The following is a 13,750-nucleotide window of genomic DNA, read 5'->3' as shown; positions in this document are numbered from 1 at the left end:
TGGACGAGGTACTGACATTACTACAGGACAAATTATCCAAAAAAATGTTCACTTTATTAAAGCATTGCATTCATTCTGGTTACTTCAGATATCAGGACTCCATTTACAAACAAAAACAAGGCCTGGCAATGGGCAATCCTTTGTCCCCAGTGCTAGCTAACATCTTCCTTGAAGATTCTGAAAAGAAAGTCATATCTTCCTTCTCATTTAAACCAAAAGTTTGGAAAAGATATGTTGATGATATATTCATTATTTGGAATCACGGGCACACATCTCTCACAGATTTTCTTCGTCATCTAAACTTCCAACATCCTAATATAAAATTTACTGCTGATCTAGAAAATAATAACGCCTTACCTTTCTTGGATGTTATGCTTACACGATGCTCTGAAAGATTAAAAATCTCTATGTACAGAAAACCTACGCATACCAATAGATATCTGCATAATCTTTCTCATCATTTTCCACCACAAAAACTTGGAACTATATCTACCTTAGGACACAGAGCACGTTCTCTCTTAAATGATCAAGATGAACTACAAAAAGAAATGAATCACCTCACTCTTATTTTTAAACAAAATGGATACTCTGAAAAAACAATTAAGAAATTTCTTCTGGATCCTCCTAGGCAGTGCACAACAGAGACTATTAATTTTAAAGGTAGCATCTCCATTCCATACATTAGCACAGTCTCCAAAAAAATAGCTAAAGTCCTTAAAAAATATAATATCAGGACCTTCTTCACCACACTTCCTAAAATCCATTCTCTAATCAGCCATCCAAAACCTACTCATCACAACCTTAAGTACCCTGGAGTATATAAATTGTGGTGCGATTGCAATATCCCATACTTTGGACAAACAAACAAATCTATTGAACAACGGATAGAGCATAAGAGAGACATCTCTTATAAAAGATCTCATGCAACTGCGTTATCCAGTCATGTTCTTTTTTCAAATAATCCTAATGATGACCAACAAAGCCACTCCGTTTGCTGGAATAGATCAGAAAATATCTTTCGCTGTGATGATGAGTTTGAGAGGAAAATTGTAGAATCAAGGGAAATCCTGCTGAACCCGGTCCACTTAAACAACAATTTAAGTTATAACATCCCAGATAGCCATGCTGCAGTTATTCAATATTGGCGTTCACGTGAACCTGCACGCACAATTGCAATAAACAATGGCACGCCAGTTGGAACAACTTGAAAAAATACGTTTTTATGTATTGATTATGTGAGGCAATTTGTACCTGTAATTTCCAGTTTGTTTAGATAATTCAATGTTTATTAGTATTCCTTTATAAATACCTGAAGAAGGCTGCTATATGCCGAAACTAGTAGTATTTATCATTAAAATCTTTATATGTTATCTCGGTTTTATAGTCATTAAATCTATATTTTTTTCATATATATATATATATATAAATATATATATACATATGAAATATATATATATATATATAATAATATATATATTTATATATATATAAATATATATATACACACACACACACATATATATACACCTTTTTCAGATGCACAAAACTTTAATATGGAACTGTATTAATATTCCCATGATTTCTCAATGATGGCAAAGTGAAAATCTAATCCTGACTAACTGTATTTGTCCTGAATTCAGCTTCTTTCCTAAATTTCTTTTCATAATAATAACTGAGCACACTAAACAGGAAATTCTTCAGCAATTTTCATATTGTTTTACTTAACGTTTTATAGACAGGTACTATGAGAGCTCTATTCAGTCATTTGGAATTCAATCTACTGATAAGGCATTCTGAATCATGCAGCATAGCCAGAATAATAGTAATGCTAAAATTGTGAATATCTTAAAACTGATAAAGTAATCATTATGTTCAACTATATGATTAAGGTTTTTTTTTTCTTTAATCTAATATCAATCCCACATACAGGTGCTTGCAAAAACAACACCACAGAACAAATTACTGTTGTGTGAAGAACGAGGTAAATTTTCCATGCATTATTAGTGTCATAGTTGAAGAATTAAGTAGTAGTGTGCCCTCCCACGATGAGTCCTTGGACTTCTTGAAGGTGTCACGTAATAATAATAATAGTTATGCATGTATAAAACTTTACTATGAATTGTTTTATTATTATTATCAATCACACACACAGAAGGTCGTGGGTTCAAATCCCACCATGGGCATGGATGTTTGCAATTGTCTTTAAGTGAAAGATGAATTTCATCGCCCGGTGTGAGATCACTGTCCAGCTTATTGGAGGGCTGAAAAAGTTTTTTGTTTGTCTCTAGAGCAGGGTTTCTGGACCATGTAAAAATAAATAAAAAAATTTTTAAAAAAAATTAAAAAAATGGGAAAAAAATCCTTAGCTAACCCATGGTACAAATGTACTATAGGTTTAGTAATAACCTTTCATGAGTGGTAATTACATAAAAAAAAATAAAAAATATCAGCCACTGAATTAGAAATTTTCACGCAGATGTATGTAAGCATCATTTATGCAAAATACTTGGGCACATGCATCACTAGTGTTCTAGGCAACTATTTAAGAATGCTGTTATCAGTAATCATCAATAGTGTTGATCACAAAGGGAGAAAAAAAGAATCTTTCAGAGTTGGATAAAGAGCTTATTGTGAGTGCCTGTCAGGCTGGAGCAATGATTTGGAAAACAGCAGAGCTAACTGCTTTCTCAAAAGGTGGGATATTCTGGGTGTTTAATCTGAGGAAAAATAATCCACATTGTTTGTCTAAGAAGCATAACTGTGGTTCTAAGACAGTCTGTCAGGAACAAGATTGTTGTCATCCGAGAAGGAGTATGGACTAAAAGAACTTTCTGTGTGCAACAACTGACCAAAGCATTTAACGAAGGCTGTTCCCAACCCATATCTCACCGAGCTATATAGGGAATTGAAGAGGATTGGTACTGGCAGTTGCTAATGGAGGTCCAACATGGTATTAAATAAAAGTTTCTAATTCATTGGCTGGTATGTGTATTTGCATCTCAATGTAGTCATATCATATGATCATGTGGCATTATTATCTTTTGAAATAATCCATTGTTAGCATTATACTTTATTCAACTGTTCCTACACTGATAACAGCTTGGTAGTTTCAAGCTGAAATATTTCTAAATAAAATATTATCATTTCCTGTGTTCATATATTATATAAAAGTTTTATATAACAGTTTATTTATTTATTTATAATTTTTTTTTATAAAGTACATGAAAATACTAAAGTTCCTATTAACACAATTTCTAAGTCTGGATAAGGAAGTTTATCACAACTGTTATGTCAGAGGTGGTTGGAAAACAACTGTCACCAAAAGTTTCCGTATTTAAAATTTGCTACTTGGTGGGAATGTGAGGTGCAACCCAAAAATTTGGAGAATTTGAAGAGTGTGCACAAACCATTTATAGTACAGCCTTTTTGCTGCTATAAAGGACAAGCAGTACTCCATGTGAACAGTATGCCAACAGCTGGTAAAAAGCTGCATTCTTAAGTTTGTGCATTATTGTAATGTCATGTCTTAGTGGTTCAGTGATTTTCTCCTCCAAATGAAATGGCAGATTTTAAGGAGCAAAGAATCTGCATCAAAAAAACAGCTGCTGGAACCCACTGCATGCTTAAAAGGAAGCATTTGGTGATAATGCTATGAGAGAAAGCAAAGTTTTGTAATACAAAAAATGAATGTCTGTTGGTGATGATGAGCATTCTGGATGACTGTTGATAAGCACAACACTGGAAAATATCACAAAAGTGCACAAGGCTATCTTGCAGATTGCAAGCAAACTATTCATGATGATGTTTGTGAGATTGTAAAACTGTTGTGGGATGGTCAATACATTTTTGGTTGGATGTTTTGAACAAGAGATGCATCACTGCAAAATTTGTGCCAAGAGTGCTGAACAGTGACCAGAAAGATCATCACATTGCTGTCTGCAGGGAGCTCAATGATCAATAATCAAATGATAATTTCAACCTTTAAATGCTTTTATTTACGTCACACAATAACCCAGCTATAGTAGCTACCAGTGACTGTAACCCTTGAAAAACTTTTGGAAAGGATAAAATAAATTAGAAATAGTCAAACACATTGATCATGGATGGAAAGAAATAAGCCAACAATGAACTACTAGAGAAAAGTGTGCCCAAAATTTGTTTCTGGTTTACACAATTCTGAAGGAGTTAAATAGAAAATAATCCAGGAAGTTGTAAAAACAGGACTAAGGTTAGACTAGGAAATGAATACTTCAGATGTACAAGTTAACCGATTCTCATTTCTTATTCAGCTGAACTGACAAATGGACTAATTGAAATGATTCTGGAACTCAGAGAGGCAGATAAAGAAAAAAAAAATAGTATGGACCCTCTTCCAAAGGTTTTAACAGTCAAAAAACTTCTTGAATATTCTTTAAATCAAGTTAAGGTGGCTTTAAAGTGACCTTAACTTGATTTAAAAGTACTTAAAGGCACATTACAGGATAATAAACCAAATGCTGAAAGAAGTTCTACAGTTGGCAAATGTGTTTAATTGAGAGATGGTCTGCTGCAAACAAGGGTACAAAGAAATGAAAAGAAAAAAAAAAGTGTTCTGTGTGGCTCTCTTAATATTTTCCTCAAGAGCATTGAGAAGAATTCTAGCATTATTGGAAATGATAATTTAGGTCCAGTTCTGCACAGTAGTACCTAAAGTATGCATGTTTGTTAAAAACAATACACATTGGATTTTTATTTATAATTAACTTAATTATTTTCAAATCATGCACTTTTACATCTTTGTATGATGCTAATTTATTTCAGAAACATTAATAAATTTTAACAACATACCTTATGAAGTAAATACATCTTATGAACATTCAACTTACACATATCAAGGAACACATTTGTAAGTTGGATTTACCTGTATTGATTTTTTTATAAATTTTAATTGGTTAGAAATTATGACATTAGTTATACAAATAAATACTTGCATTTAATTTTTATTCAATGATTTATATATGATGTTATGTAATTTTGGTGTGATAAAAAAAGTAACAAAAGGACTCCCTACATCAACTGAATTAGGAGAGATGAAAGAACACTAAACAGAAGTTTTAAATTGTGTTGATTCATCACCAAATTCCTGATATGTACCCTCAGGAGGGTGTTGATTTGAAACAATTAATTTCTTTGATTATATTGGAGAGTAAGAGGAGCTATCCCTGGAAGTTGTGTAAGGGTGTGAGGAGCAGATTTTTTTTTTAAATAGAGAATTGCGAGTGAATGGAACACATTATGATCCCACGACAAGTCTGCCAACTCCATGGAGGGCGTAATAATAATAAATTATCAGAACATGTTAATATAGGGAGTGTTAAGGATTTTAAGGTTCAGTATAATAAATATGTTGTCAGCTGAATCAACCTCCCATGATGAGTCTGCTAACTGCATGGAAAATGTGAAAACAAAAATATATAATAGATAATAATATCCTTAGCAAGAGACATGATATGAAAATGGGTTTATGCCATTTTCAAAACATTGAGCAAAATAGAAACATGTAATTAATCAATTTTCGGTAATTAATGACTACTGAAGTATTTTATGAAGTTCAGTACTCTACATTTAACTTGATTATTACTTTTTAAAATCTAATTTTCTAGATTTAACAAAATTGTTGAACTTAGATACTAAACTTGTGCAAAATTTTATATGTAACAATACCTTGAATGCTATCTTCTTTGCATTAACTGGTTGCCTTGAAAGTAATACCAAAAATGTGACCAGTATCAGAAACAATATAACAATGCTAGCTACAACAAGAACATTCATATTAGTTAATGCCTTTTGGAAAAGTACCAAAACCAAGTCAAGCACCACAGTAGTAACACCTAAAAACAATAACATCAACAATTAAATTTTTATATCATTACATATATTTTAAAGGTATGGCAAAGTAAATTTTATTCTATAAAAAAAATTCTTCTTGAGAGAAAGAAAAAGCTGAATGTTCGATGCTATCATGTAATTAATTTGTAACAAAATAATTTCTGAAACTCTGAGCTAAGTGGCTAATCTAAGGGCACATCTGGTTCTATAGGCAAAAATACCATCTGCTATGAGTAACTAATTATATCAAGTTATATAATCTGTTCTTTTTTAAATTAATGATAAATTTTGTTCATAAAAACAGGCCCTTGAAAGGCCAATGTATTTTAATAAACAATTACATTATTATAGTAAGCAAGTTATTTTATTTCAAATAAATCTACAGACTACTCTGAAATAAAATAGCTTGGTTGCTATAATCTGTTATCATTATCATCAGGCTTTTATGACATCAGACTTGTCTTCACTATCTAATTTAATTTGCATCGTAATGCACATAAACTCATTTCTCATGGCTCTCTCTCTCTCTCTCTCTATTGCATTATACTAACTGCCTCCAAATAAAAAAATTCATCCTTTAGAAATGATTTACTAATTGTTCATGTCACTTGTAAGCTGCAACAGAATTTGGTTGGGTGCAATATTGTAAGAAAATTGTTTTCCTTCACTTTAGTTTACCATATAGCTGGCCTGATTGGCCAAGTGGATAGTGTATCAGCTCTCCAGCCAAAAGGCTGCGAGTTCGAATCCTGCCGTGGGCATGGATGTTTGTGATTGTCTGTGTAAATACCAGTGGTGGTCGGCGGTCGATGGCATTGGTGTAGTTGCAGTCAGTTGGTGATTGAATGGTGGAGACGGAGTTGTAGAGCAGGTGCCCTCCCTCGATGAGTCTTTGAACTCCCTGGAGGTGTCAAATAATAATAATAATATGCTAAAATTATTTTATTCTACAAATAAAGGCAGTATAGGGAAATATAATATTTGGTTAATGACAGTTGGCACAAACTCAAAAAAATAAAACCAGTTATGAAAAAATAAAAGGTACTGTTTTCTCCAAATATTCCATTTACTTACATCATTCTTCTTTTTCAGGACAAATTTCTGCCTACTATGAATTTTTTGAGCAATGCACTCTAGATTCTGTTACTTTAAAACCCAAAGTTTGACTCAGATATGTTAATATGTTATTTGGTTGCCTTGTGTTCATGTTCCTCAACCACATGAACAAGTAATACAAACACATACAATTCATGACTGAAATTGAAAACCAGAATGGACATCCATTTTCGATACAACTGTCAAGTGTCTTCTCTCTCTCTCTGGCTAGCTATGTCCTTCATTATCTGTCCTAAGTATATATACATAGATTCTTACCACCATCCAACACAAAAATTAGGTGTCAGCACCATCAAAAATAGAGAAATAATTTTCTTGGATGAGTCAGTTTTAAATAATGAATGTAATTGGCTGATTACAGATAACTGGCAAAACTCTTACAATGGCTACAAAAACAATCAGAAAAATTCTCAACAAGAATACCTTTAAAAATAAGATTACTACAACAGGGTAATAGCCATTCCATAAAAAAAAAAAAAAAAAAAAAAAAAAAAGCAGATTGCTTTAGAAATAGAACCTTAAGAGCAACTTTAAACCTGCCACAAAATAAAAGAATCTGTGCAATTTCTCCAAAGGAGCTGCTTTTGCTCCCTTTACTGGCTCACCCAGGAGTATATAAAATCGCATCCAACTTTCTTATGTAGGCAGAAAAACAAAAAAAAAAAGCAATGTTTTTTGTGGAGAGAAAAAAAAAAATGACACATCAGAATTAATAAATGAGAAATAGCCTTTCTGATTATTTACTGCTGTATAATACCACTGAAGTGACAGTTTAGCTATTATTTGTGCTTTTACTCTTGTTAAACATATGGTGTGAAGCATACAACGAGGTGTGATAACAAGAATAAGAAGCATAAGCCAATTATTTCCATTATGAGACGTGATAATACTTTTGCACTCAAAATACTTAACTGGATTACCACACATTCAGAACTGCATCTTAGAGCCAGTGTTACTGAAATAAAAAAAAACTGTAGCTTCTTACAGTATGCACAGCAGCTCTAATTTTAGATAAAACCTATTAGATTAAAAATATTATATTTTTATATTTCTAGCCCTTTTATCATGGAATTTTGTTGTTAATAGAAAAAAAAAAGTGAGAAATTCCATACTGGATGATTTTTTGGTTCTTTGCAATGAAAAAAAAAAAAAAACTGTGGCCATTAGCAGGTAAAGAAACTCATTAACTGCATAACAATATTGTATCAGCCTGGAAAGGATATCAGATTTTGTGTATGCCTTTAGATTGGTTGGTTAATTTCAGGTTTATTGGTGCAAGGACAGCAAAGGTTATACTGTGCCATAGAAAAGTTTACAGCAGTATACAAGGTATTAATAAATAGTCATAAAGGGATAAATTAGTGAATAATATGTGCAAAAAATTAAGCAATGCAGTATCTAATATAAACATTTATAATCAAATGTGTTTATATAAATTAATTCTTTATAAAAAGTTAAAAACATCATGCAATTTGTCTGAGTCTGTTAACATCTCTCAGAAATGTATATTGCTTGGCCAGATAAGTAAAAATTTCATTCCTCTCTCTTTCATGTAAAGTGTGCTAACACGCCACCAGAACATGCCAAATTATAAGATATGTGTTGCATTTTTCACACACACATATGTCATCAGCATTCAGTAAATAAAAATGCATAAAATGAGTGTGACCTATGCAGAGCCTAGCAAGAATGACTTCTTCTCTTCTGTTTCTATACTGAACAGATTACTTATGATTAATATCAGGCTTAAAATCATGCAATTTGTCAGTGCTTCCTGCCATGATAACCACCACTGAGCAATTAGCTTTAATCTTATAAAACACTTGTATACAGGACTGTCAAACAGTATGTGGATAAAGTACAAGCAGATCTAACAGCTGCATCTGCACTCTCATTTCCCTTAATTCCAATGTGACTGGGTTCCAATCCAGCACAACTGAACATCAAAATTAAGGATCTTCATTTTGTACAACAGCTGTAACACCTCATAAAGGACTGGATGTGGATTATATATAGGAGAGGAAATACCCTGTAAAGAACTCAAAGAGTCTGTGTAAATTACACACTTTTAGTAGTGGGTTTTCTTTTATATGCACAAGTGCAAGTTAAATGACATGCAACTCTGCTATATAATTACTGCAATTGAGTGGGATCTGCTTGAAGATAGGAAAATCAGGAAACACAGTCAAGACAGATCTCTGATCTTGAACCAATTAGTATAGATGGCAAGAAATCAGACTGGGCTGCTCTGTGTGCATTAAACAATTGAAGGTAGACAGATAAACTTTTCATCCTTCCCCTCATAACAGCATTCCTCCAGCCATGGAGGAATGCTGTTATGAGGGGAAGGATGAAAAGTTCTGATAAACACCTAGAGCAACAATGATATTAAAGCAACTGATATAACCACAAGAAAGAACATATCTCTTTATCCTTTTAACTTCCATGTTCCCATATGAGGTGGGACCCCTAAAAGCTCTCTCAAAATGCTCGACTCAATACAGAGGAGGGAAATTAGACTTATCAATGATTCATCCCTTACCAACTCTCTTCCCTCACTTTCACACAGACGTTTGGTTTCTGCAGTAAGTATATTCTACAAATATTTCCATGGGAAATGCTCATCCGAAATAACATCAATAATTCCCCCTGCTCAGTACTAAGCTCATTGGAACACTTGCAGCTGCTGCACAACATCCCTTCACAGTACACCTAGAAACAAACAGAACAAGTTTCTTTTCCTCTTCCTTCATCCCTGCAACTGCTGCATTGTGGAACAGTCTCCCACCTGCTGTGTTTCCCAAGGAATACAACTTACAGTCATTTAAATCAAAGGTAAACAAGTTTCTCCTTTCCCAACCCACTACCCATACACGGTACCGATGTACTATAGATTGACCAACCAACCTCCTGTGTATGGACCCAACATAAAAAAAAAATTTTTTTTTTAAATAAATGTTTCATCAAATTGTAATGATTTTTTTTTTTCTTTTAGGATATATAAGAAGACATTTTAGGATATATAAGAGAGAGAGAGAATGTGCTGTCAATCTCAATGGATTTTGGTCATTTTGAGAAATTAGGTGCAAATGTTTGGCTTGTATTGCGACTGTTGATGAAACATGGCTTTATTACTATGACCTATGACCTAGAAAACAATGTCAAAAGTTTTAAAGAAATTTAAAAACACAGATGAAGGCTGTCATCAAGTTTTTCATGCTGCAAGAAAGGTCCACAGCTGAGATACACCAAACTTTGTGCGAGACTTTAGGGGATTGTGTCAGACATATCCAACAGTTGCTAGATGGGTGACAAAGTTTAAAACTGGGCATCCTGAGACAATGGATGCCCCAAGGTTAGGAAGACCTTCCACAGTGATCACACCTGAAAACATTGATGCAGTACATGCCATGATCTTTGATGATAGATGAATAACAGCTAAAATTGCAAAGACTCTGGGATATCCAGGGAATGAGTTGGGGTCATTATCTACTAACATCTGGCCCATGCAGAAGCTCCCAGCAAAGTGTGTCCCCAAATATTTGAATGTCGACCAAGAGAGAGAGAATGTGCTGTCAATCTCAATGGATTTTGGTCATTTTGAGAAATTAGGTGCAAATGTTTGGCTCATATTGCGACTGTTGATGAAACATGGCTTTATTACTATGACCTAGAAAACAAGTCAATGAAGTGGAGACAAGATTCTACATGGCCAAAGAAGTTCCAAACCTCAAAAGTCAGCAGGGAAGGTTCTTGCCATTGTCTTTTGGGATATGGATGGTGTAATCCTTATTAAGTACCTCAGAAAAAGGTGAAACCGTTACAGCAGCAGTTTATTCAACAGTTATGAAGGAATTGAAGGAAAAATGCCATGGGAAACTGAGGAGAGGCATGTTGCTTTTGCAGAACAATACACTGCTCATGAAACCCAACAGACAATACACAATTTGGACTTTCAATGTCTGCCTCACCAAACCTATTTGACAGAACTGGCCCCATATGACTATTTCCTGTTCCCAAATTTAAACACTTGAAAGGAATAAAATTTACTACAGATGATAAAGTAATATCTGCAGCTGAGGACTGGTTTGTGCAATATGGAAAAGATTTTTTTTCTCAGAGCATACTCCCTGTATACTGCTTAATACAGACCTTGCAAATGATGCAACAGCATTATAACATATGTATAACACTTTCTGGGGAATATGTAGAATAATGTGTAAGTTACATAGTTTTATCTGAATTTCTTCATGGTGATTATCACAACTTTTCAGCACACTCTTGTATGTTTGGTACAGACGATGTTTTCACTACTTATGCCAAAAGCTTCCATCATGTCTAACATGCATACCAAAAGGCTGTGTGGCAGTCTGATGTATGTGATATCACGCCTCCCAACATAGAGAAAAGAGACTAGTCCACGTAGGATGCTCTGGGAGAGACTATTTTTAGGGCATAGTTAAGAGACAACTTTCCATCTAAGTGATAGAGCTGGTTCATTTGCTTCAACAAAGGCTTTAAGTAAGAAAGGCACCAGTAGCTATCTGCATACCCTGGTGATGATGGATGGGATCCAACCATCTGTGGTTACTCTTCCTTGCTGAATCAGACATGAGGCCCATAATCCAGCTTTGAACATGTAAGCACATGATAAAAATGAAGCAATGATTGGAACCTATTTCAGTTGAGGACAGAGTGCAAGGAGATTTGACACTCTTCTACTTTTCTCTTAGTTGATAAATATATGCAAGGAATGCAGGTTATTTATCAAAGATGAGTCCCACCTTGGTTTCTGACCTGTTGGCTTAATACAGAGCCTGGCTTCTATATTAAGAATGGGAACAGTTTGACCTATTCTTAATACAGGATCAGGATGAAGAGTGTGTTCTCAGTAGAAATATACACAGTTTTTTCTACTGAAAATGATAAACCCATTTAAGAGCCCATGAAGAGATAATCAATTACTTGTTGAAGTTGTCTTTCAATTACCCTCATTTTACAAAAGTGAAAGTAAATTGTGAAGTTATCAACATATAGAGTAGTGTTTCCCAAACTTTTATGATGGAACACTTCACAAATCCTAAAATTTTAACGGAACACCTTGGTTAGAGTCAAGTATCATCAGTCTCGTATCCAATGCAAAGCCAAGCGCACACACTATAGCTGAAGCAGTATGTATTGCATCGCAAAAATGCGACAGTGCACACTACAGTCATGCCGGGCCACAGCACATCGCATTGACCTTACCTGACTGCACTTCACTCGTGCTCGGAGGTGTCGACAAATGAGGGTGGCTGAGTCAAGGCCAGTGCATGCTGGCCTTAATAGCACAATCCAAACGTAAAGTGAGGAGCACCTGATTTTCAAACACGTTTGAACTTGTAGCAGCATTTAAAACCATTCCAGGTTCATATTAATTTTGATAAATTTTCATGGAACACTTATTCACTTTCTGCGGAACACTGGTGTTCCGTGGAACACAGTTTGGGAAACGCTGATATAGAGCATTGCTTACGATATGAAGAAACTGTTTGGTGAATAAGTTATCTTGGATAGCAAAAAAAAGTATCATACTTAAGACAGAGCCTTGGGGAACACTCTGTTCTTGATGACATAGCCAAGCATGCTTCTCACTTTGACTTGGAAAACTTGGCTAGACAAAGTTTTTAATAAATACAGGAAGGTGTCCTCTGAGACCTAGATTATACAGGTCTTTTAATATGCTATATCTCCAGGCTGTCATTTTTTTTTTTCATGTCAAATACTGAAACCAAATGCTCTTGTTTCTGGAATGAGTTTCTTACACAAGTTTCTAAATGGATCAAATGATACAAAGTCAAATGATGTCTACGAAAGCAATATTGTGTATTAGAGAGAAGACTTTTGTTTTCTAAATACCAGAGAAGTCAAGCATTAACCATTTTTTCCCTAATATCTTTCATAAGCAGCTGGTCAGAGCAATAAATCAATAATTATTTGACTGTGTTGGATCCTTCCCTGGTTTTGGGATAGTGATGATAACTGACTTATACCAAGAATCCAGAAACTCTTCTTCTTCTAAGTATTCTATTATATATTAAGCAAAGGCGATTCATAGAAGATTATGGAAGATGCTCATTTCATAATGGATGTCATCAGGACCTGCTGCACTGGGATTAGACAAAAAAACTTTTTAGTTCCTTCTTAACAAATGGCTGATTGCAAGGCTCAAGTGTCATTGATAGAAAGAAAAAAAATTAGCTGCCATTTCTCTCGTCACTTTTTCAATACTAAAAACCCAGGATGATATGAAAATGCAACTGAGATTCTGGCAAAATTTTCTCCCAAATGTCTGTGATAGCTTTGTGATCAGCAACACATCCATTATGGTCTAATGATAGACAAACAATGGATTCTGTATCTACCTTTCATTTTCCAGATTTTATCATACAATTTTTGCACTGGTTATTTGAGTAATCAATCAAGTAAAATGGATCCATGATTAAATTAAGGGGATAAAAATCCCTCATTATTTTATTAAGGGGATAAAAATCCCTTATTATTTTACAGCCAGTATGCGAAACTCTAAGATCGAAAACTATGATCTAAGAGTTTCATGCCGAGGAACTATCGGCGAATCCAAGCGTAAGTGACCACCTGGTAGTACAACATCAAGGCAACTCGAAGCAAAGGTGGAGCAAGCTCCCTCACTATCCTTGATATTTTCTCATAATGTAAAAACACACAGCTCCTAGGAGATGTAATGCTGCTTTACATTATGAGGAGA

At 34.3% G+C, this 13,750-nt stretch overlaps 1 protein-coding gene across 1 annotated transcript in view; it reads right to left on the bottom strand.

Moving 5' to 3' along the window:
- Nucleotides 1-13,750, bottom strand: part of LOC150109335 (high affinity cationic amino acid transporter 1-like) — a 123,351-nt gene that overhangs the window by 6,036 nt on the left and 103,565 nt on the right. The window contains exon 13 of the mRNA XM_090402136.1: nucleotides 5,704-5,870. Within this exon, the coding sequence (XP_090258262.1) occupies nucleotides 5,704-5,870 (167 nt within the window). The remainder of the gene's footprint in view (nucleotides 1-5,703; nucleotides 5,871-13,750) is intronic.

The sequence above is a fragment of the Typopeltis vanoorti genome, chromosome 2 (assembly GCF_054136105.1).
Source record: "Typopeltis vanoorti isolate ZY-2024b chromosome 2, IOZ_Tvanoo_1.0, whole genome shotgun sequence".
NCBI classification, from domain to species: Eukaryota; Metazoa; Arthropoda; class Arachnida; order Uropygi; family Thelyphonidae; genus Typopeltis; species Typopeltis vanoorti.
Note: the sequence above shows the minus strand (reverse complement) of the source record. Positions and strands in the feature narration are given on the sequence as shown.